The sequence below is a fragment of the Atractosteus spatula genome, chromosome 18, assembly GCF_055471065.1.
Source record: "Atractosteus spatula isolate fAtrSpa1 chromosome 18, fAtrSpa1.hap1, whole genome shotgun sequence".
Taxonomy (NCBI): Eukaryota; Metazoa; Chordata; class Actinopteri; order Semionotiformes; family Lepisosteidae; genus Atractosteus; species Atractosteus spatula.
Genome location: NC_142723.1, coordinates 3224139 through 3246449, shown reverse-complemented (window position 1 = coordinate 3246449; position 22311 = coordinate 3224139). Strand labels below are relative to the sequence as shown.

General features: G+C 40.7%; 1 protein-coding gene across 1 annotated transcript; it reads right to left on the bottom strand.

The window, feature by feature from the left end:
- Window positions 1–1420: 1420 nt before the first annotated feature.
- Window positions 1421–21566, bottom strand: LOC148818403 (cytoplasmic phosphatidylinositol transfer protein 1-like). Its single transcript, XM_088936788.1, has 4 exons — window positions 21090–21566; window positions 18429–18610; window positions 7769–7917; window positions 1421–1653 (listed from the first exon to the last, which is right to left on the bottom strand). Exons 2-4 carry the CDS (start codon window positions 18474–18476, stop codon window positions 1512–1514), a joined length of 339 nt encoding a protein of 112 aa, XP_088792914.1. The 5' UTR covers window positions 18477–18610; window positions 21090–21566; the 3' UTR covers window positions 1421–1511.
- Between the last annotated feature and the right edge of the window lie 745 nt (window positions 21567–22311).

The window sequence follows — 22311 nt, the reverse complement described above, 5'->3', positions numbered from 1 at the left end:
CGTTGCCGGGCCCCTAATTAAAAATCCTGCTGGTACTGACATTGCCACAAAATTCAGCTATGCTTGTCAAACAATTTTTCCACACCACCCCAGAAAAGGGCATGTGGCCTCCCTCTTAAGAGATTTTACATTTTAAAACAGAAGAGGGTCACAGGGCTTCATGTCCAAGGCTCTTTTATTAAACTGCAGACTAAAGGGGGAGACGAATGAAAGACAAAAATGGGGTGTTTAAAAAGCACTTTGACTTCTTCCCGGATCCAGTTCACAGAACAAACACATCACGCATATCGGGGCTTGTTCAGCAGAGGCGATGCAATTCAACAAGACAAAAAGAAAGCTACGCGCTCACTGCATCACTTTATTGCCTCTCTCGCCTCTCCATTCAAGCTATGATCTTAATTTGTGGTGAAAGTCTCCGGGGTAAAATGAAAGGCAGCCGAACGCAGCACAAACGCAGCCCTGACACTCCTGTAATCTCGCTCCAGCCCAGAGCTCCGTTACAGCAATCTAGCCAGGAGTTTGCACTGGTCCCTCATTACTGGATTGCACACAGTTTCACATTAACGGATGAGCAGAGCGATGGGAAAGAGATCTGACGAGGGCACTGAAAGCAACAAAGGAGCACAGCGCCTAAACTTCTCTTTTCATTTATTTTGTAATTGAGTCGTTTTACGATGCAGGCTTATTTAAGCATTAGACCAGACAGTGCCTTAGAGACATGGCTTAGCTTTATATTCCACACTGTTTCCGATTCATTACTATGTGATGAAATAAGGTATGTATTTTTTTCCCATTTAACACAACAGAACAATGCACGCTTTGAAGTTACCCCCGACGGCTGCAAGATTCAGATGTGCAGTAAACTAAAGCAAAAAGGTTGTGTTGGAAGTTTTTCAGAAACCTTTTTTATCCTGAAGAGGCAAGGACTATAAAAGCATTCTGAGGATTGTCTACGAGCAGGCATTTCTTGCTCAGGATCACACCGAGCAACAAAGGAGTGTGTATTAACATGAGACCGGGTGAATGAAAGGATTTTAGGGGCTGCAGGTTCATTCTTAATGCTATGAATATAAAAACTTACCGTGTATTCTATATTCAAAATGTGTTCCAAAGAATGCATGAAAAGAAGGGAAAAAAAAAGTTTAGTACAAACAAAAACCGATGGCAGAATACAAAACGTGAATTTTTTTCCTTAAATATCTCCTCCCCCTTGGGTCCTTTCTTATAGACATTAGGAGAGCAGAATCCAATATGGGAACCATTACAGTGATTAGAACCTTCCAATGTCTTTGATCCTTGTGTCCTAATTAAATCAGGTGCTGCAGGACACTTTGATAATTAAAGATTTACTGGCGCAACGTCTTGCAATGGTCTGGAAGCCAGGTGCCAAGATCAACTACCCCAAAACCCCGAGGGAGACGCCAGTCCAACGGAAAGGGAATGAATCATAACTTGAACTATGTCCAGATCTTCTAACTTTGTAACTTAATGACTCTCCAATGCCATAAGCGCTAGGGACACAAGTACACAGGGCCAAGCTGAAGCAGTGCAGTAGCTGTCTTACCTGTAATTGTGTAAGGGTAGTAGTTCCAGGCCTTTTCTGTGATATAAAATATACGAGGCACCACTGCACGAGCCCAGCTTGGAAGCTTACTGAAAAACAGGCAGGTTTCAGACCAAGATTACAAAATTGCACATTTCTTTTCTTTAACCTGGTCGGATCTCAAGTATCAATCGGTAGTGTAGATTGTTAGGGACAAGACTGTCATCCAAGATTACTTGTTTTATCAAGTCCACTGATTATGTCCAAAATATTTGAAACCCTTTCTTCCTTGCTCAGAAAATGCATGGTATCCTGTACCTACCATTAAAGCTGCAAGCAAAAGTGAACCATGTCGGAAATTGATTTAAAAAAATGATATTTTGAGCTTTTCAAAAGGAAGATGGTGATAAGTGGAGTCATTTACAGGCAGAGTACTCCTCTGATTACAAAAGGAGGAGAAAATCCAATCACGCTTGCTTCTGATTTTACATCAACCCCCCCTGCCTCAACTCCCTCAAGGGAGGGTGAGGTGGAATAACAATGTTTCCCAGAATAGAATCCTTTCAGTGCGAGGGGCTATAAATAGACTCGGCGGTCAATCCTGGTTTACTATTTTCAACAGCTAGATGAGTCTGTGCCTCTGGAGAGTGCGGTACTGTATGTGTCACCAATTAGAAGTGATTAAGAGCCACACCATTACTGGCAGGCTGAGACTGGATTGGTTATTAACCTAGAGTACTGGCACTCTGATTAAAAGTCCAGGAGCAGCATTTTGAGAACTGCATCTCAAAAACAAGGCATGGCTGTGCTGTCTGTCAGGTGAAATATTTGCAGCCTTCAGATCACCTTCTGTTTCATGTGTGTTAAGGACAATGAAAAAACAGAGCAATAAACCTTGACAAGGTACTGATGACTTAACCAGCAGCATCCTGTTAAGAGGCTTAGATTTTCTTCATTTCTTGTGGTATTTCAAGATCAAATATTCCTGGTGTTCTAGCTGCATTATAATTGGTCACACTACACCAAAGGTATTTGACGCCACACCAGACATACAAAAGTTGTGCACATTATGAAAGCTCGTTTATTCCATCAATGATCCTAACCGTACTAAAATCTAGTTTATTGGGCAGGTTGTCAAATATAATTTATGAAACTGCACTTTCTGAAACTGACCAAACCATTTTTCTGAAAAGGATAATATTCCAGCCATCATTCAGTAATTCACTAGCCAGGTGAGAGCTGTGGGGTATACACAGAGGGGCATAAGGCGGGATTTAACCAGACCATTTTAAAATTCTGAATGAAACATGCAAAATTACTTTATGATCGGTGTCTGGAAAAACGAAAAGGAAATAAGGTGTAACTTTTTTCATGCATTACCTGACAAGTTAGCCTTTAAAAAGTAGCCTTTAAACCTATCATTAATAACTTCTCTTTCTAAGCACGTCTATTCTCTGTAAACCTTGAAAAGGTCTCCATTACTGCACCAATACTCTATATGAATAAACTGCTCTGTGAGTACCTGAAATCATGAGCGAGGAAAACAAGAGAGGTCTTGAAAATATTACTGCTTTTTAATGAAAACAGAGAAAACGGATTAATTCCCTTAGTAGAATACAAAAGACAATTCAATTATCTACTGAGGTGTAGAAAATATTTTGGAAACTTCGACCAAGGTCAAAGCATGAGAGTTCTGTTAAGTTGGGACCATTAAAAATTTATGCATTCACAAAACCAATTAAAATAGTTCTTTTTAAGGCTATAAGGGATGACAATAACCATACACTACTATTCATACAGCCATGTTTAAATATATTTTAAAATATATTTTAAAGATGAGAAAGTCTTGACAATGGTGGAAGACGTCTACTCCTCTAGCACATATTGTAGCTGGACTGCATCTCATTACCACCTTTTAACACCAAGTGGCAAACACCAGTCATTTTATTGGATCAACAGCTCTATCCTGAGACTCCAGTAGGCATACAACTACTGTACTCTGGACTCTAAATGAATAAAAGCACCAGTTAGATTTAATTATGCTTAGGGTATATAGCTTTACTGATGTATGGAATGCTATATTATCTAAAAAGTGTGATAAAGAATGAAAGACGAGAACTGGAATTTAAATAGATATGAAATTGGGGCTTAAGTTATGGAATCCAAATTCCCCGTGTAGAAAAGACTTTGCCTCATTCCCTGTTAGCGTCTACTGCGCTCCCGCAACCTGCAGGTCTGTGGCTCAGTCTGTGCCCGGGGAGCTGGAGTGTGCAGAGCTGCCTACAGTGCAGCGTGAGCTGTTAATTCGTGGTGTGAGATAATCAGTTCCCACGCTGCGAGAGGAACAAGTTCTGCTCGGCTCAGTGGCCGCTGCTCCAGCTCATGCTGGGTAGTCTTTAGCTTCCCAGATGCTTCCAACATCAAACAGGCACTGCAGGAGGAGAGAGGGAGCAAAAATCGAATAGAATATCTATCCCACTGTGACGTCTGGTAAAGCAGTCATTGTGGGGAATCGGGCTCCGAAAGGAGGTGCCTAAGCTCGTTCTGTCAGTCCTAGGTTAGTTCAGATGGGAAAGATCAGAAGGGGTTTTTCTGCCATTTATGGTTAAAAATGCAACACTTTGGGCATTACGCCCAAAATTAAAATCACTTTCTATCGGGATATTGGTTTGATATGTGCCCACCAAAATATTTAAGAGAAAAGCAAAGCATGCCTGCATTAGCCCATAGCAGTAATTCCTTTATTAAAAGAAGGCAAGGACTTTTTGCAGCAAGACACTTGGGAAATCTGAAGTATTCGGCTAATGATTTCTCGTTTTTTCAAGGGCATGATGCTCACATTTTTATCTCTCTCTCTTTTCTTTTTTTGTTTCGCCTCATCCACCGTGCAGGAATTTTCAAACGTGCCATTTTTTTCTGGAGTGCCCTTTTCACCAAACTCATCAGCGTGACTAGTCTGCACAAGAACGCTCACCCTGAGAACCCCTTTCAAGACTTCAGCAACATGAGATCTGATAGAGAGAAAGACCACAGTATAAAGAACTGCAAGGGAGACATTTGAAATTGTGCTACAACATAGTACTATATACTTTGCGCATTAGTCTGTATAGTAAATAAAACTGCTCTAAACTCTTCTTACATGCATGAAAAGCTCTGTAACAATATGGCAGCAGCGTCGTTCCCTTATGGAGGGGCAATGAAACACATTCAGGAATTCAATCAAGCCCTCTCTCCAGAAACGTGGTTGTCAACAACAGCTAGCTTATTAAAAATGCACTTCATTACAAAGGCGTGTGGGGAAAGGGTAGTAAAAATAGCTCCAGTTCGGAGATTTGGCCCTTTTGCTTTAACATCTCGAGAACAAACTGAAACATGAGTTCATGGCACACAGGGTTGCCTGGCAACAGGAGCTGCACAATACAAAAATTCTATACCAGGAGAAAGATGTGGTTACATCAAGCAAGCAGCTTAAAGAGAGTGAACAGGTGGGATGAAAAAGCCAGAGGTAATATCCTGGCTGGAAATGAATGGACTCAGGGCTAAAAAAGTATGTTGCACCTGGCTGCGTGTGTAAGAATTAGCCAAGCGAGTCTCACAGCTTGTTTTGCAGGACGAGACAGACACAGATAATCAGAATTAAAATGATTGCTTACATTTGCATTGCTCTTTTTCATCCAAGGATCCAAAAACACTTCACGCACAAGAGGGGACCCAGTTCTCCTACTCCTCAAGGATAGATCTTCCTATAGCGCAGCATGGCTCGTTACCATACGAGGGAATTGGTTTGGAAATCTTGGATTTTGGGAAAGACCGAGATCTACCGATCGATCTACCTAACCTAGTTTTGCTCGCAGGTCTCATATTCAAATACTGACCAGACCCAGCCTTGCTTGACATCTGAGAACAGACGGCCACTCTGCTGCTGTTATATCGGTCATGCCAATTTGACAGCATCTTTGAAGCTCTACTGTACATGTACCCCGACTTCCAAAACACCTACTGTGATGTGCTTTTCATAAAAGAATACATTTATCAGAATAAAGGAGTTTCCTGGTCAATCAGGATTACACACACCCACAGGTTATTAATTTCAATTAGGCCTGCAGTTGTAGGTTTTCAGTGGCCGATAGCCGATAGCTATATTGCTGATAACTGATACTGTAACGACAATGCTTTTATTAGGCATATTCACTTTCAAGAGTATTTAGACTTACATAGCACTGGTTTAAATAAAGAAAAACAAGAATAGGCGGACAGAAATCTGTATAAATGGATGGATATTTCTTAACCGGGGCAAATATATTCTTATTACTGCACTTGTCATGGCTCAAATTTTCTCATGTCACATCGTACAGCAGGTGCTGTAGGTGTAGGTGTAGCTGAAGACTGGAGAGAGGATCAGTGCTAAGTCGTGCCGGCTCACTGTGGGAGAGCTGCTCTGAGAGATGGATAAACACTAGATACATGAAAAGTTAATGAGATCATCATTTTTAAGTGTGTGCCACTTTGTTTCGATACTTTTTCTCCACATAACGCAGGTACCCAGCAGCCAACGACAATGATCTCCAAAATGCAATATACATATTAAAATGAGTAAATCTGAAAATTGCATGTCCTAAGAATACTGAGCACAATCATAATTATAGTCCTTTGGAACCACAATAAAACTAGTAAAATATTAATTGTGCGCATATTTCAATTATACAGTACATGCAAAATACAGATACAGTACTGGGCAACCAGCAGCTCGGAGAGCCTCTTCGGGATGTCCCGATCTTCTTGCAGGATGAAGTTATGTGGTGAGCCAGGCTCAGCCACCTGTAGTAAAGAACCGAGACCTGGGGATTGTCCTGACCAGCCAAGGCTATAGAATTCAGTCTCATGTTCCTCAAGGGCAGTACGTCATCAGGGGTTACTGTTACTTTGGCTAGTGTGTGCATGTGTTATTACTCCTTTTCACCAGGTAGGTACCTATGCCAGCATGCATAGGCTACAAAAGCAACAGGTAAAGGTTTATTCCAAGCTGAAAGGAGAAGAGACGCAATGCTTCAGCTGTTTCACAGCAGAAATGTTGTATCTTTTCTTCATGGAATAAATCTATACGTATATCCCTAATTTTCATCAGGTCAGTTTTTTTTCCTATTTCAAAGATGGAATTCTATGCCTCCACTTTAAGAAGAGACGCACACACGCACGCACGCACGCACACACACACCATGACTGGCACAAAGACTTCGGCTAGGGCTCCACATTAAGGGGGATGTCAAACTCAACTAACTTTGAGTAGCTATCACACTGCAAGAGAGCCACAGGAGCTCATTTTTATAATGTAGCAGGGATGTGAATAAATCTGGAGATGGATGTATGAAAAGGTTCAAGCTAATCTATTCAAATTGCAAAAATGGTAAATGAATACGAGAGAATCGGTGCCAGAGGGAAGAATGAATTTCCCAGATTTATAGTGTTCTAGAACATTTTATTGATTGTTATTCATCCAGCATTTTGAAAACAATGTATATAGAGACACACACACGCACATGTACAAACAAGGCATGATAAAATAAAGATAAAATTAGAATATGGACAAATCTCTATTACGTTCCCTGGAGGCAAAGGGAAATAGCCAGCCTCACAGTAATAATGCACAAACAAGCTCCTACAACACACAGATATTATGAGAGGCTGATATGCTTCCCTTTTATGACCATTGCTACAGCTCAAAGAACACTGAGTTCCAGAAACTGGTTACCGTTATCGGAGAAAGACAGTGAACCCATTAAAATGTAATAAAACAGAATGCTGTAATCACCACAAATGTGCTTTGTTCATTATGTGGTGCGTGATGAGAATTTGTCTCCTAATAGCTTATGCATCCGATACTCACAGTACAGTTTATTGTTTTGCACGTTCAACAAAATATATTTTGCACAATTATTCCCTTCCCATGACTTACAAAACACCACACGGGACACTAGTTTTATGCAATAAAGCATATGTAAAACTGGAGAGAGGATTTAAGGATCGATTAAAACAGCCTGCTGAATTCAGAACCTCTGAATCTAAAACTCCACTCGCCGAATTTCAGAACAGTCCGATGCCGTTAATCGAAAGAAACGACGGTCATCACTGCTTCTGAATCAAACCACCGGGGTTGTTTCAATACCGTTTCCTTACATCAGTCCTAAATGCATCATCGTCTAGTGCCGCAGCATTTGTTGGCGTTACCTGGACAGATGGACTCTCTTCTCCGTGAACTGTCCTTCTCCATGCACAGGGTCAGTGTGCGGCTCATTCCGCACCACTTCCACCCCTTCTCCCTTGTCACTCTCCTCATGGCTGTGCTTGCTGATGGTGTACAGCTGTCCTATCCTGTACTGGAGGGAGAGACAGTCCATTAATGACGGGAGCTTGGAATCGGCTTTGATGAGCACAGGAAAGGTAAGGACACATGAGGAACGGGCGTCGATACCCTAGTGAATTCATATAATGAGAGCACCAACTCTTCACAGCATGTTAAACAAACTTGGGTGATAGAAGCTCAAAAAGCAATCATTATTTGATAATATAGGGTGAGTGAACTTGAAAACCAGGCAATAAGTGTACAGACCTACAAGCATATTATCCAAAAAGAGGATCGCTCCATACCAAAAATCTTGAGTTCCCATATGCATGTTTAAAATTGCAGTAGTACAGTATGACAGGAGAGGATACGTTTTCATTAGAATGGAGAGGAGAGGTGGTGCTCCTTTTAAATCACTCGTTATGAGCGAAAACACATTGGAAATTATAAAAAAAAACTAACTATATCAGCTCTGCTGATTAAGACACCGATATGACACGTGCATTTAATAACCCTCAAACTGCCTGCCACCTTTACAGTCATCAAGCTGATCAACTGAATTGCTCTAGATAGAAACTCGCATGCAGATAAATCCTTATTCCAAATCTTTCACACTCTCCTCAATCTAAGACACCAACACAAGAACTGAAATCCAGCCCATATGTAGTCCGAAGCTGCCATGCCTGTCAGACCAGAATCCGTTTTATAAATTCTCAGCAGCTATTAGCGCATACAGACTGTCTACAGTCTATTAATTAGTCCGCAGCGCAAAGCACCATCTGGTGTACTTGTAGACCTTGGCAAATAACAGGGCACTGGAATAAAGGATTTTCTATCACCACCTATAATTAAAAAGAGGTGCTATAGACAGAAGGTGAGGTTTTAATGAATCTAAAATAAATGTTCTGTTTCTTTTCCCTTCCCACTGGCTTCTGAATCACAAGACATTTGCTAAGCAGGCTGCCCTTTCTTTGTTCGGAAAGCGCCAAATACAAGGTGGTTTTAACAGGCAACGTGAAGACTGCAGGTCCGATCCAGATATCCCCAGAATGTCTCGAAAACAACTGGTGACTAGATCTGCCGACAGAGTTGAACACTGTACTTGTCCACGGACCTGATCGTCTCCATTTCCATCGCTCTCCCGAACAAGCAGGTCTGAACAAAAAGTGAACGATATAGGTTCTTACTAATGATCAGCCATTGTGAAAAGTTCGTATAAAAGATGCTGTAGTGGACACAAGGTATATTTTGGAGTCTTTTCTACAGTGCAGACCAGTTAACACTGACTGCATTAACACAAACGGTCCTTTATTATATTAAGCCATTATAGCATGTTATACCGGAATATTTTTTTCTTCTCCTCTGTTTTTAACGCTTTTGCGTTTCCATAGGAACCGACACTTCCTCCCACAAGTGCCACCCCAGAGGTGCATCAAAGGAAGAGTCATTCCTCCACAAGTGATCGAGAGGCTTAAGTTCAGCACAGCAAGGGTTACAGACCGGATCTCGGTGTACCCCCACCCTACTCCCCACCAACCCTAGGAGCCGATACATCACCATCTCATACTTAGGTCCTGACGTCAGATTGATGTCAAGGACAGGCTAAAAATAGCAGCAGTACAGCAGCCGTTAATGATCCATCGTCACTTGGGAGCTACGGAGTGGGGTGGGTCTGCTGCCATTGATTAAGTTCACATTAATCAGGTAGCCCTCATATCACAAAACCTGCTTCACAGAGCTGCCACAGTGCTTTTCAGCCTTTTTTCTCCTGATAAATACGCTACTACACACAATGACATACTTGGTTATGTAGAAAGCTAAATATGAACACACCTCCCTTTGGAAAAATTATCCAAAAGACGTTTTAATGGTCCTACCACAAAAATAAACAGGACTGACATCCAGGCTCCAATAAAATGAAGAAAACACTTGTTCTGGGTAAGAGGCAGCATCTGTGTTTGAAAGAGAGGGGGCCATGCATCACAGTATTTAAAACAAAACAATTTCTCGTCATTTATCACAAACACTGTGGAGTATTTCAGAAGATAAAAAAATCTTTCTATACCACTATTCTCAGGGAATAAACAGCTGAATCATTTCAAAGGGAAAAAGCAACTGAAGGACAGATTTTTTAAAGAGTCACCAAAGTTTCTAAGACCCTTTTTCCTCAAAATGGCAGGAATATAACAGAAGCTCTCAATATTTAGGAACCTTCAAGTGTTTAATACGAAAACAAGCATGGATCAGACGACAAACCACGAGAGCACTAGTGGACAGTGTAGTATCCATCTACTGGGCTTGGAAGTGGTGCTTTACATTCTTACTTCTCTCAAAACTAAAAATGAAGCGTCACAAGCAACCTTTTCAAATCGCTGTCCTCCAAACTCCTGACTCAAGAGGATACCAACGGAGACATACGCTCACCAGCCTCGTCAGCTGACCAGGAATCTAACCAGTGTGCCTGAGCTTCGGGCAGCAGAGAGAGGCAGCGCTAAAAACAGACCAAGCGAGCTTCAAGAAGAAAGACCAGGCAAGATGGGTGGCGTGTTGCCATCTGAAAGAGGTCAGTGTCATCATCAGCACTTTCTACTCCACACTAATCACCTACTGCAGCGGCACTAAAAAAAGGTCTCAAACTGTACGTTAAAAAACAAGAGACCGACACAAAAGATCAAATGAACAGCAACCAGTCAGATTCTGGCAGCTGGGAGGAAATGTCCTTACAGAACTGGCAGTAACAAATCCACCGGACTATAAACACCTGTTTAAAAAGTCTCTCAGACTGGTGGCCGAGAGACTTTCCAGTGCAGATACCACCTTGGACGGCCTGTTTTTTTTTTTTACTTTTACTTTAAGGTTGAAATGTCTGTAAACTAATGTTTTTGTAATTAAGTCAAGCATTTGATTAACCAAAATGTAATAAGATCTTAGCACTAAAGGGATGGTTTGCAATGAAGGCCAAGGCAGCCTCTGGTACGGAGAAGATACTGCTGAACCTCCACAGGTTGAGATGTGGGAGGGGAGTCACTACCCTTGTGCTCTTAAGGGGAAGATAATTAAACTGGATTGAAACGCCAGGCCCTTTTATACATAGAATTAGGTTCTGACCCTTAAAAAGGGTTTCTCAAAAAGATCACCTCTTTTCTCACTTGTACAGTATGATGGGTAGATCGATATTGCAAAAAAAAATGTGCGTGCAAGGCACATACCGAGATAATCAGTATACAGCAGAAAGGCGCTTACGGAGGAGTCCATTTGCAGTAAAAAGCGATCGGCTCACATGGTAAAAAACTCGGAATGCACCACGATTTCCTGCTCAGCAAAGGTGACGATGGTAGTGGTAGGAGTATGATCGGTGTGATGGTACAACAGAATCTGTCCCAAGAGAAAGATCCGAGTGCCGATAGCATGAAATTTCACAAGGCAGATAAAACCAATTGCATTGAAGTTGCCCTTAGCACATACAATCTTACAGTCCAAAACTCCCGGTCCGCTGTACATAACATGTTTCTTCTGTTGTGCAGAGTTAAATCCTCCGCAGGGTGGGTGAGAAGAGGTAGTGAAGTCAAACAAATCGCCCCTGGATCTTAGGCAGATGAAAGCCTAGATGAAATATGCAGCAATGTATTCAGGACGCCCTTGGTGCTAGAGCTCAGCATACAGTACTTACAGATCAGCTCCTGCTGACCTCACAGTGGCTGATCCAGTGAAAAGGAGCCCAGAGGCATCACTGGGCCCTTACTGAGAAGCAGCTGACTGAGCTGGGAGAGCACCACAACAGTGAAATGACAGCTTTACATGTCTATCACAGGCAGGCAAAATAAGACACACCAGAAGAAGGCTCCACAGCCAAAACGTGTTGTCTCTTTTTTCTTTTCAGCATGGAATAAACCTTAACCTGTTCCTTTGCAGCCTACACATGCTGATGCAGATACCTCCTTTAACAAAATAAGAGTTTCTTTTTGTGAGAACTGAATAGCAGTCACTAAAAACCATTACCTGTACCTTATAAAAACATTTTTTTATCACTTACTGAGTGAAGATCCCTTTAAATAAAGTGCATTTGTGACTAAAAAAGAGATTTTATCATCAAGATGTTTTCACGACATCTTATTAGCCAATCAAAATGTGCTTTGCTACCATATCTTCCTAACCCTAAGTTCTGAGAAACAGCCAAGTCCGGCTTTATTTATTAGTGAAACAGAAGCGCAATTTATTTTGACATTTTAAAAATTCATCCTTTCTCCTACACAGGGAAATGCCCTGCGAAACCAGAAATACTTTTTAAATAAATAATTCTTTGGTTCCTTTATAATATTGTTGAATCAGTAAAGTCTTGTTTAAGATAATTGAATTTTTTTCCCCCCCAAGTTTACTAAAGGTCGTTCCCATGTAAACCCTGCAGGGAATTAGGATGATTTCAGCACTGGCTGAAAGTTGTTTCACTGCCAACAGATGATGCAAGTAAATGCTTAAACTTGTGCTGTGAGATATCAAGTTTTATTTGCGTTCTGCTCCTACTTTGCACTGCTGGATGGTGGTTCTGAGTCATCTAACTCGTTTGTGGCTAATTATTTGATCCAAGGACCTCATTCAGCCCCTTCTGTCAAACACAGAAATCTTCTCTCACAGTGCCAGAACGATGCATAATTTATCTCTTTGCAAATGTCTTGTGGTTTATTGTAATAAATACCCACATGAGAATTGTAAACTTTAGGGTGAAACAGAACATGTACCACAGATTGATTCAATAGAACTTGGGAAACTGCTGTTAATGATTCGTTGGCAAGACAAAGTCCAGCCAATCAAGTACTGAGTCTATCATTTAAGGTTTGGTTCAAAGTTTGCTTTAATTGAGGCCAAACTTTATTACGCAGACTGTCAAAAACAGTCTGCTCTTAAACTGGGCTCCAAATTGTAATAGCCAGTGAAATTTTAGTTAACTCATCAACTCTGGTGAATGCGTTTCTGAAGCCACTGAAGAATAAATGTGGCAAAATCTTTCATAAAGGACAGCTTTCGCCTTTACACAGCCCGCAGCTTGCGTTCAATAAAAGGGCCTATAATTTAATGATCTGCAATGTTGTGAAGCGAAACCTGTTCGGAATACGATGCTGTCATGTATTTCCAACACCTGTTGTTAAATCCAAGTTCTATTGACATTCAGGTCCCTGCCTTTTTGGTGGAGTTTGTTTTGTTGGTTTTACCTGCAGACTAACAACGGGGCAAAACACATTTAGTGTATTTTTCTTCAGCAAACAGCACAGACAAACATCTGTGCAGGATCTTCATTTTATCTTTTAAAAACATGTGCAAGGCTAAGGTCTTAGGCTAAGGCCTTGTTAAAGAAATACAAAAAATAACATTTATTTATCCTCCTTAATTTTAAAGCTTTATCATTCCAATAAAACTACAAAAAGCAATCTCCAAAACTCAGATGGTTTTACATTCATTTCAATCATTTAAAAATAAGTAACATGGCAGGCATGGCTTCTTTTTAGTGAAAACTATTTGAATGCAAGATAAATTGTGCTGGTACTTGATTCAATTTTAGAGGGAAATATGTTTTTATCATCTTAAATTGTGTGCAGGGAGGGGACTTCTCCCATCTGAAATGGATCTAGATGTCAAAGATGAACACATGATATCAAGGACTGGAAAGTTAAGAGATTTAATTTCTCCAGAAACGCAGTCTGTAAGCTTTTAACCAACAAGAACACTTCAAGCCAACTGTGAAAGATGACACATGCCCTTTTAAAGGAAACCTTGTAGAGCAGAGTTGATAGACAGGAATAATGTACACATACCTCCTCAGGTTCAAGAGTAAGTAAATCCTGTTTTAAACAATCAGACAGTTCTGCCTGCCAGAATCAAGATGGACTGAACTTTCCATGATGACAAACATCGCTATGGTAACATACCTTGTTAATACATACAGGAAATCGGGTATTTCACGTTTCCGACAACACAGGCCCTGACCACATTACGAACAAGCTCATTCTGAGAATCAGTTGAACTTCACTGTTCTAGGGCTTTCCACTGTATAAGAAATACATGCTTCTTGTGCCAAGCTTAAAAAGAAAAAACCCTCTCACTACTGTTGTGATGCTACCTCTTTTCTCTGAGAGGGCATCTGCCGTAAATTTACACTTTGTACAGTTGAACACAAAGGCTATTTTTTTTCTTTTTCATAACAAAAGAACGGCCCATTAATTGTTCGCAAAACAAATTACCTGGATGAATACAGCAAAGATGAAAACAAGGTGTATCCCTTACTCAGTATTCTTTTATTTAGCGCTGCAGATGACAGAGCCTGCTGCGTTAGAAAAAGACAACTGTATGGTGTATAGTCACTAAGTTTCCATGGTGATCACTGTAGTGGCTTACCTACAATTTTAGTATGAAATTCAAGGTCCATGTCAAGTATGCACTCGAATCAATTATGTGGGAATTGTGTCACAAAGATTTTTTACATTAAAATGGGCAATATCAAATGACCCGATCCCAGTATTGGAAACCTAATTTCACGGGAAAAGCAGATTTCATATTCAAGTTTTATTGCGAAGATAAAAAGTGCATCAAATCCAGCAAAAATGCTCTGGTATGCATACTGATTTTTTTTTTTAGAAATGTGATGTGAAAACGGTAAAACTACTATAACATGGGCTTACAGAAAGCAATTCAGAGTTTTAATTAAAACGCAATACATTTTAACTAAGTCCACCTCCTCATACAGTCCACAGAGACTGAGATTTGCTTTCCTTCCAGAAGCCACTAATTCCAGAATGAGAAAGCCCTTCTGTATCTAGCGTGGTCTGGGGTGCCCAACTGTGCAACAGGAGCTCAAGCAAAAACAGATGGGTCCGAAAGTTCCATGTAGAATCCTGGACCATATTCAGGGTCTCAAGCTACTGTTGCACAGCAATATGAGCTGTTTCCAGTCTCACCAGCTGCAGGTCTCTGTGTATAGAAGCCAACAGGAGCTTGTGGATATTAATTTGGCAAGCATCAGCTTTTCACAGACGGACAATGGAGTTTAAAACAAGTCATAGCCCAAAACCCGGTTGGGCAGTCTTGCTCTCCAGGAGTGGAGACGCAACGTTGCACATTAAATATTGAAATCAATCAATCAGCGTGCACATTCTAAATGCGGTCTGCAACAGTGTCTAGTGAAGACACTGTTCCATTAACAGGACTGCACGTGGAATGGAGAAACCAATAGGAATTCTTCATTGGAAAGAAAGTGAGATAGCTCAGTCCGACTACATCTTGACATGCGAGGCAGGATATTCGGAAATGTTACTGCACACCTACGCGCAAACTTGTATTCTGTGAAGTGCCTCTTGCTGCTGAATAAGTATGATTTACTGTTGACAGGAATACAAATGCGAGATGCCTACTTTTGTGCCTCTTTTATACAGAATTATAAAATCCTGACTTTAGGAGTAGCTTCACATGCCTTGCTCTGCTCTGTAACCATTTAGTGAAATTGTCGTGCCCACTGTTGTTTGCTATGCTTAGCAAGGCATCAATGAGATACAAAGACCCTATTCCTTTTAATCAAAAGGTTTTAAATGTCTACATCTGCGTTTTAGACATTAAGCCAACTGTGACTTAGACAAAGTTTAAAATCTCATAGCACACATGACTCATTTATTCCAAGATCACTAATGTTAGTTGCAAATGCACATACAGTACTGCATAATGCTATACTACTGAAATATTTCAGCTTTAAAAACTTATTGCCCTGTTAGACTAAAAAGTTGGCTTTTGAAAGCAAATGATGAAATAAAATCTAACTCAAATAAAATAAAAACATAACTGCATAACATATCTCTGGTGAACCTTCACCCTCCTCTCAGTTTTATTGTCATAATATCCACAGACATGTTTTTAATTTCACAGAGAGGAAAAAATTTGCACATTTGACGTCAAACACCCACCAGCCATGCGGACAACAGACAACTTTCAGACTGAGCTCAAATTCCTGGGAATTTCAGCCTCCGTCTCAAGAATTCAGTAGAGCTTGTCAGCTGTGGATTATTTCTATTGCTTTTCATGGTTTTCTTCTTAAATGAGAATAATAACACAAGTAATAAATCAATTTTATTGGCATCATTCACTCTTAGAACATATCAAAGTGATTTATATAAAGAAAAGAAAAATGAAATAAGAGCAACACTAGAGTATTACATTATGCTGTTTAATAAGAATCTTGGAATCACATTAGAAAAACCTACTGAAAACACCTTAGAAGCACCGAATTTCAATTCCTACACCGTTTATGCTCACTTAAACAGCAAACAGGAGAACTGATGCCAAGAGCTTTATTAAAAACAGACACTGCTGACCTCTATTTAAGTAAAAGCCCATTCTTTCCATAGTAAACTGGTCCATTCAATATAGTGTAAAAAACAGTTTAGCACTAATAGGAGCAAAATAGATTTTGATCATGTACTCTATATAAAGATGTAAAATGACTCTAATAGTACCGTACAAACTACAATAAAAATGCCATAGTTGATCTTTCTGTGCTAAAACAATTTCTCACCAGTCTTAACAACTGTTTTTATTTCCATCTGATAAATTCCTCATTAACTTGTAAAACAGGACAGATCAATCCTTGGACTAAATGACACCCCCACCCACACGAGTTCACTAAGTAATGATCCCTCATTCATTGTTTCACTGGCAGAAAAGCAATCTCAGTTTATCAGACCTCACAGGCTTCTTTTTCAGTTAAAAGGGCGGTAAAAATCTTTACAGAGTACATTAAACACAATGACATAAAAAAATAAACTTTTTCACTTTCCAGGAGAGACTTTCTACAGGCAGAAGACAGAAAGCATTCATTTTCTAACCACTTAATCCAGTACAGGGTCACAGGGAACACCAGAGCCTAACCTGGCAAGAAACGGGCACAGGGCAGGGTACACCCTGGAAAACATACAAACCTCTACACAGGACCCCAATTTGAGAACAAGAAATGGAGCGTAATAACCAACACTGTTTACCTAAACTAGAGATCCCTAAATATGAATAGGTTTCATATCGTAACATAAATGTAAAATCATGTTCATGCATGTTTATTTATATCGCCAGAACCAGAAATCTCTTGTTGTTCATAGGTTAGCTACACCACAAGACCAGTTCATAAAGTGAAATAAACATTACTGGACCAAGCAGGAATAGCAGCAGCAGCAGCACTGGTAGTAATAATAATATCCATCATCATGGTCATAATAAAAGTATCAACCAAAAGCCCAAAACATGTCCAAAGGCATGAAGCAGAGAGAGGGAAAAAAACGTCTGCACCCCACCACACCATGCACGGAGCCCACTGTCTTCATTGCCAAGACGCAGAGAAATGGGAACTTCCCACAGCCTGCCTGGGAGGTTCTGTATTTAACACCATGCCACCGGTGTTCTGACAGGACAGGCAGTGTCACTCCAGAGCAGCAATATCTGACATAGCGCGAACACGGGACTGCCAGGAGGAAAGGCTCCAGAGGAAGTGACTCAGTGAGGAATCATCCTGCGTTCAAACCGCAAAGTGCCTGCCTGCCTGCCTGCCTGCCTGCCAAGCTGGCTAATGGCCCTGCAAGGTCCTTCCCTTTGCTACAGAAGAAGGAGGAAGGAATGGACAGCAGCAAACAGCAGGGGCTACCATTTACATGTCAGTACCCGCCCTGGGCTCTTATTTTCACATCTCGAAGCGGGACGGGCACTGCAAGTGAACTTGCCGTCTCCCTTTCGCACTAATAATATCCAGTGGTCCTGGACGCAGGCCTGCTCTCCCACCTTAACCGATACTCCAAGCTACAATGTTGTAGCAGGGGATGCTGCTTTTAACTTTAAAAAAAAACAAAACAAAAGCCAACTTTTTATCACAGGGTAATGATCCTGGGCTCATGCAGAAGTTTGAAAGAATATCCATCACAAATGCGCGTGTAACATGAAAGTCAAGACCAGTTCTGGATTTCTGAAAACAACAGTGAGTTATTTTAAACCTTTCTCTAGAGGTTTTTATATCTTTTTCTTGAGAGTTCTAGAAATACTTGCCATGACAGTTCTTTAATACACAGAAACACAGAAGAATACAATGAAAGTAACTGTTAATCCTGAAGCTTCGGACGTGTAATGGAGCAATCCCAATGTTCCTTAAGGGCCGCTTGTGTGCCACAACACCAACTGATGCCATACACAGAATTTTGCACACACTTTCCTTTGTAAATATCTGGTCCGTAGGGCTTCATTCCTGCTTTTAGCAATTATGCACAGATCAAACAGATTTACTGCTTTGGCTAATACAGTTGTCAGTGTGCACCCAAATATGTTTTACTGTGCATCAGGCCTTTGCGATTAGTGCCCTGATGTGAGAGCAGCATAAAGAGATTTACATTAGCTACACCAGAGCACTATTCAAAATGTCAACTACAACTAAAGCCAGTACTCCTGCGTGCTCGCTCACATATATATTTTAACTAGTGATGGTAATGTCACAGCAGCATACAGAAGAGCAATCGATCACATTAGATGCCTTACCTCCTCCGTCGTAAGTGGCATGCAGATCCGGTATTCTTTCACCAACATGGTTTTTGAGACAATGTGGCAGCTAGCAGATGAATCGAAGGCACTGAATTGCCTGAGCAGACCACTACTGCAGACTCAAGACCCCGGACAGAGACGCCAGATCAACACGCTGCTGGATGGACTTCCTGAACACTCTGAAAGAGAACATGAGCCTTAGAGTCAAAACCTGCACGCTGCAACACACGTCTCTCGGAGGACAGACCTGCTGCTACTCAGACTCTTCCACCATCAGGAATCACTGAGAGCTGTGGACAGGAAGTTTAACGGTAAATTAATTGAAAAGACACAAACCCAAACTGATCCTTCATTTCATGAGAATACTGCAAGGTTCAGAGAAAGGGCTCTGCAACACACTGAAGCAGTTATGGTTACATAACCGATTACAGAGCTTCAAAAGACATGATAGTATTCTGAATTAAAAAATTCTGAAAAAATGTAAAAAGCTAAAAACTTTGGCTTTTAGCGTTAATTTCCGTCTTTTCGAAAAGCACCTTATTACTCTAAGCACAAACACACACAGCCTTTGAAGAGAAGGTCAATAAATTTTTTTCTGAAGTAGATGGCCAGCAGCCTTTTGGGCTAATCTCTCCGGCTGGGTGTACTATGAAAGTTTGTTTCTCTTGAAATCTACATAGTTTCACCTTAGTACCATTATCTCTTCCAGGTGACATTAAGCAAACCAGGTCATTAGGTTTTAAGAAAGGATTGTATGACAGACATTTTCCAACCTCACTTCAGGTTACACACATGATTGTGGAATTTGCATAATGAATGTGCAAACAAATCTTTCATGACTAACTAGTTCATCACAGCTGTTAGTGGGCTTCCAAAAGAGGTTTTGCTTTGCTCTTTCAACAGCTGCAGTGTAAACAGATCTTTATCATTATTAATGTTTTGTATTCCCACTAGACAAACGTGAGGGGTTCTGGATTAACAGGGTACAGACTGAAACAAAGCCAACCCAGAGAAACGCCAGCCAGTTCTGAGAAGTTTGTTGACCTTCTCTCAAACGAGGAAGTGTATTAAGACCAATTGCTGTTTTACTAGACCCATGTGTATGTTCCATCTATTCAAGGTGTGGTGTTTGCTGTAAAACCACAGGCTTAACACGTTTTAGAACGTCTAAATAGAAATAAAAGCGTGAAACTAAACACTTCAAGGTCAGTAATGTTTGATACTCAGATTAACTTGATCCATTTTTTGCATCAATATTACAATATGGGCAATACAGATCTGGCTTAAGTAAAGGTACACAATGTGAAATTCAAGCCACACAGTCTTACAATCTTATGACAAGCACAACTGCATTTAATAAGCTAGCTTCAAGACCAGCTATAGGCCACCAGAAGTCCTGGTCTGCTGACATCCTTGCGAGAAGAAAAAATGGTTAATTAAGAACAGGTACAGTGAACCTCCATCGGACATAAGTCTGTGGCCAATACAGGCTGCAGTCCACCCCCAAGCAACTGTGATGATGTGTTGAAGAAAATTGCACCACCACAATCTACACAGTAGACAAAACCACACACATACTGTCTGTGGTTCCAAAACAGACCGATGTCACTGCCTAACGTATGCATCCGTTTGCTTATCTGTGGTCTCTACACACCTTACACCAGAGTGAAGAACGCTTTTACTGCAAAGCGGATGGCATTATTGAAGTGCCTTTACCAAAAGCGCACACATCACACTTACAGTGCGTTAACTATATCTTTCTGCTGTTCCTCGCTAAGTGGAGGCGTTCCAGGCTTACATGTTGCAGCTACCATCACAGCTAGTCACCAGCATCAAACTCTTGCACAAACACAAACCAACGTGCTATATTTTCTCAGCTCCGCAGCTGTTGTACAAGTTGTGTGTTTAGCAAACATTAAGGACTGGAAAATCGATGCAAAGATAAATCCTGTCGCGCCAAAGAAAAAGTCCATTAGGAATACACTATGAAGTGAAGTCGCAGAAAGCAAACATTAACGTCCAACTGACGGTTTTTTTTTCTGGGGGGGGGTTAACATCAGGTATGAAAATAATTTCAGTAGCAATTGTACAGGTAGAATTGGGAAGAGAAACAAAAAAAACTAGATGAGATCAGATAAATTGACAAATATCACAGAGATATAAAATAAGCATTCATTATAAAATTAAAACAATTAGGCTAAATATCTCAGAACAGATGTTCCTGGTCTGCTGATACGGTACGTTCTGTGCTTAGTAACTGGAAGCTGAGAAACGGGGACCGGAAGGCTTTTAATGTAACTTATTTCTCGCACGAGACACAATTTAGTATTTTAAGGGGGCATTTTTTTTTGCAAGGACCTATTTAGAAAATCAGACTTTCTAAAACAAAAACGATAAATGCGACTCTTTTCAACTTCATTGAAAACAGATGTGAAATTACAGGCAAATTAGATATTATTACACAAGTTATCACTCCATTCTAAACCAACAGAACTACGTTCAGATAGAAAGGAAAGATATTGTTTTTCCTTTCTAGTTTTAAAGAATATTACTAGTCCCCGGCCTATTCGGAGAAAAAGGAAAACAATTTAACGAAAGCACACATTACCGGGCATACAGATTAATTTAACAAGCGACATTCACACTTTGGAAACTTACCAAAAGGCGGCGTGCAGCTCCCATCTCACGACTCCATCACTCACTAATGTTTCCAAAAAAAAAACGCAAACAAACGACTCGATACAAAAATAACACAAAATAACACCTTAACCCTAAACAAACTTCAGCTAATGGTTATCTGCAGAAAACTCGTGCCCTGCTCCTTCACTTCAGCCAGCGTTGAGAGGTCGTCTCCATAGCGAGCCCCAGAGATCCCACCTCAATCTCTAAAGCCCTGCTGGTTATACTCCGTTTCTCCCGTAGCCTTAAAACTTAATGCTTCATATCAGAACACCATTTCTTCCGAAAATAAAAGAGCATTTTTGACACGCTCCTGGTTTACTGCGTGTGGCTGGGAGAAACAGGAAGATGAAAACCTTAGAACTGCTCAAGTCATGTGTAGTTACTGTGAACAGAGACGAATATTCTTTATCAAACCCCCCCTCCTGCCTGTATCTCCGTCTTTATGTTAGTCCCAACCCTTCAGGTTTATACTTTCTCCACACTGACCTCTAGAGGCAAATAAAAATCATTGTTTTAACTCTTCATCGGCAAGAAAGGTGACACGCGGTGGTGATGATGATGATGATGATGATGATGATGATCAGTTTGCAGAGGCAGGTACAGTAGGTCTTCTTGGCGACATCGTCAATCATTGTAGGGGCCTTCCTTGTATTATTTTTTTACAATAAAATCTGTCTCCTTTTTTCACGTTCAGACATGAAAAACAAGCTCGACTGTACATAGATTCAGCAGATGAGATATATACTCGCACCGAAGAATTAATTGTCGAGCAGCTGCGTTTATTCTTCAAAATGACAACCTATTTTCCATGGATCCTTTAATAAATAGCTCAATTAAAACTGTTAGCTGAACTGCATGAAGCACTGTAAAGAGCTATCAAGATGGGTGCATTACAACTCCTATGCCCTGTGTTTTATTATAGCTTGGGACACCTTCTGAGGGGAGTTTGCGTGTTCTCATTAGGTTTGCATGAGTTTCTCTTCTTTTTCCCCCTTTCAAAGACATGCAGACTGGATTGACTGGTGCCCCCGGATTGTCCCTGTATATTTGTGGGTGTCCTGCAATGTACTGGTATCCCATCCAAAGTGGGGTCCTGTCGTGCACCTCATGCTTCTGCAATAGACTTGATTGCTGTCCCCCTGACTAGGAATGTTCATCTTTCTGGTAATGAGTGGATGGATATTCTATGTTTAGATCA

What these genes read in the sequence shown, in the direction of transcription:
- LOC148818403 (XM_088936788.1), bottom strand. Translation starts at nt 18,476, where the DNA reads ATGTTGGTGAAAGAATACCGGATCTGCATGCCACTTACGACGGAGGAG. An exon ending in TGCCACTTACGACGGAGGAG is followed by an intron (nt 7,918 to 18,428) that starts GTAAGGCATCTA and finishes CTCTCCCTCCAG; the next exon opens with TACAGGATAGGACAGCTGTA. An exon ending in AAGAGAGTCCATCTGTCCAG is followed by an intron (nt 1,654 to 7,768) that starts GTAACGCCAACA and finishes CCTGTTTTTCAG; the next exon opens with TAAGCTTCCAAGCTGGGCTC.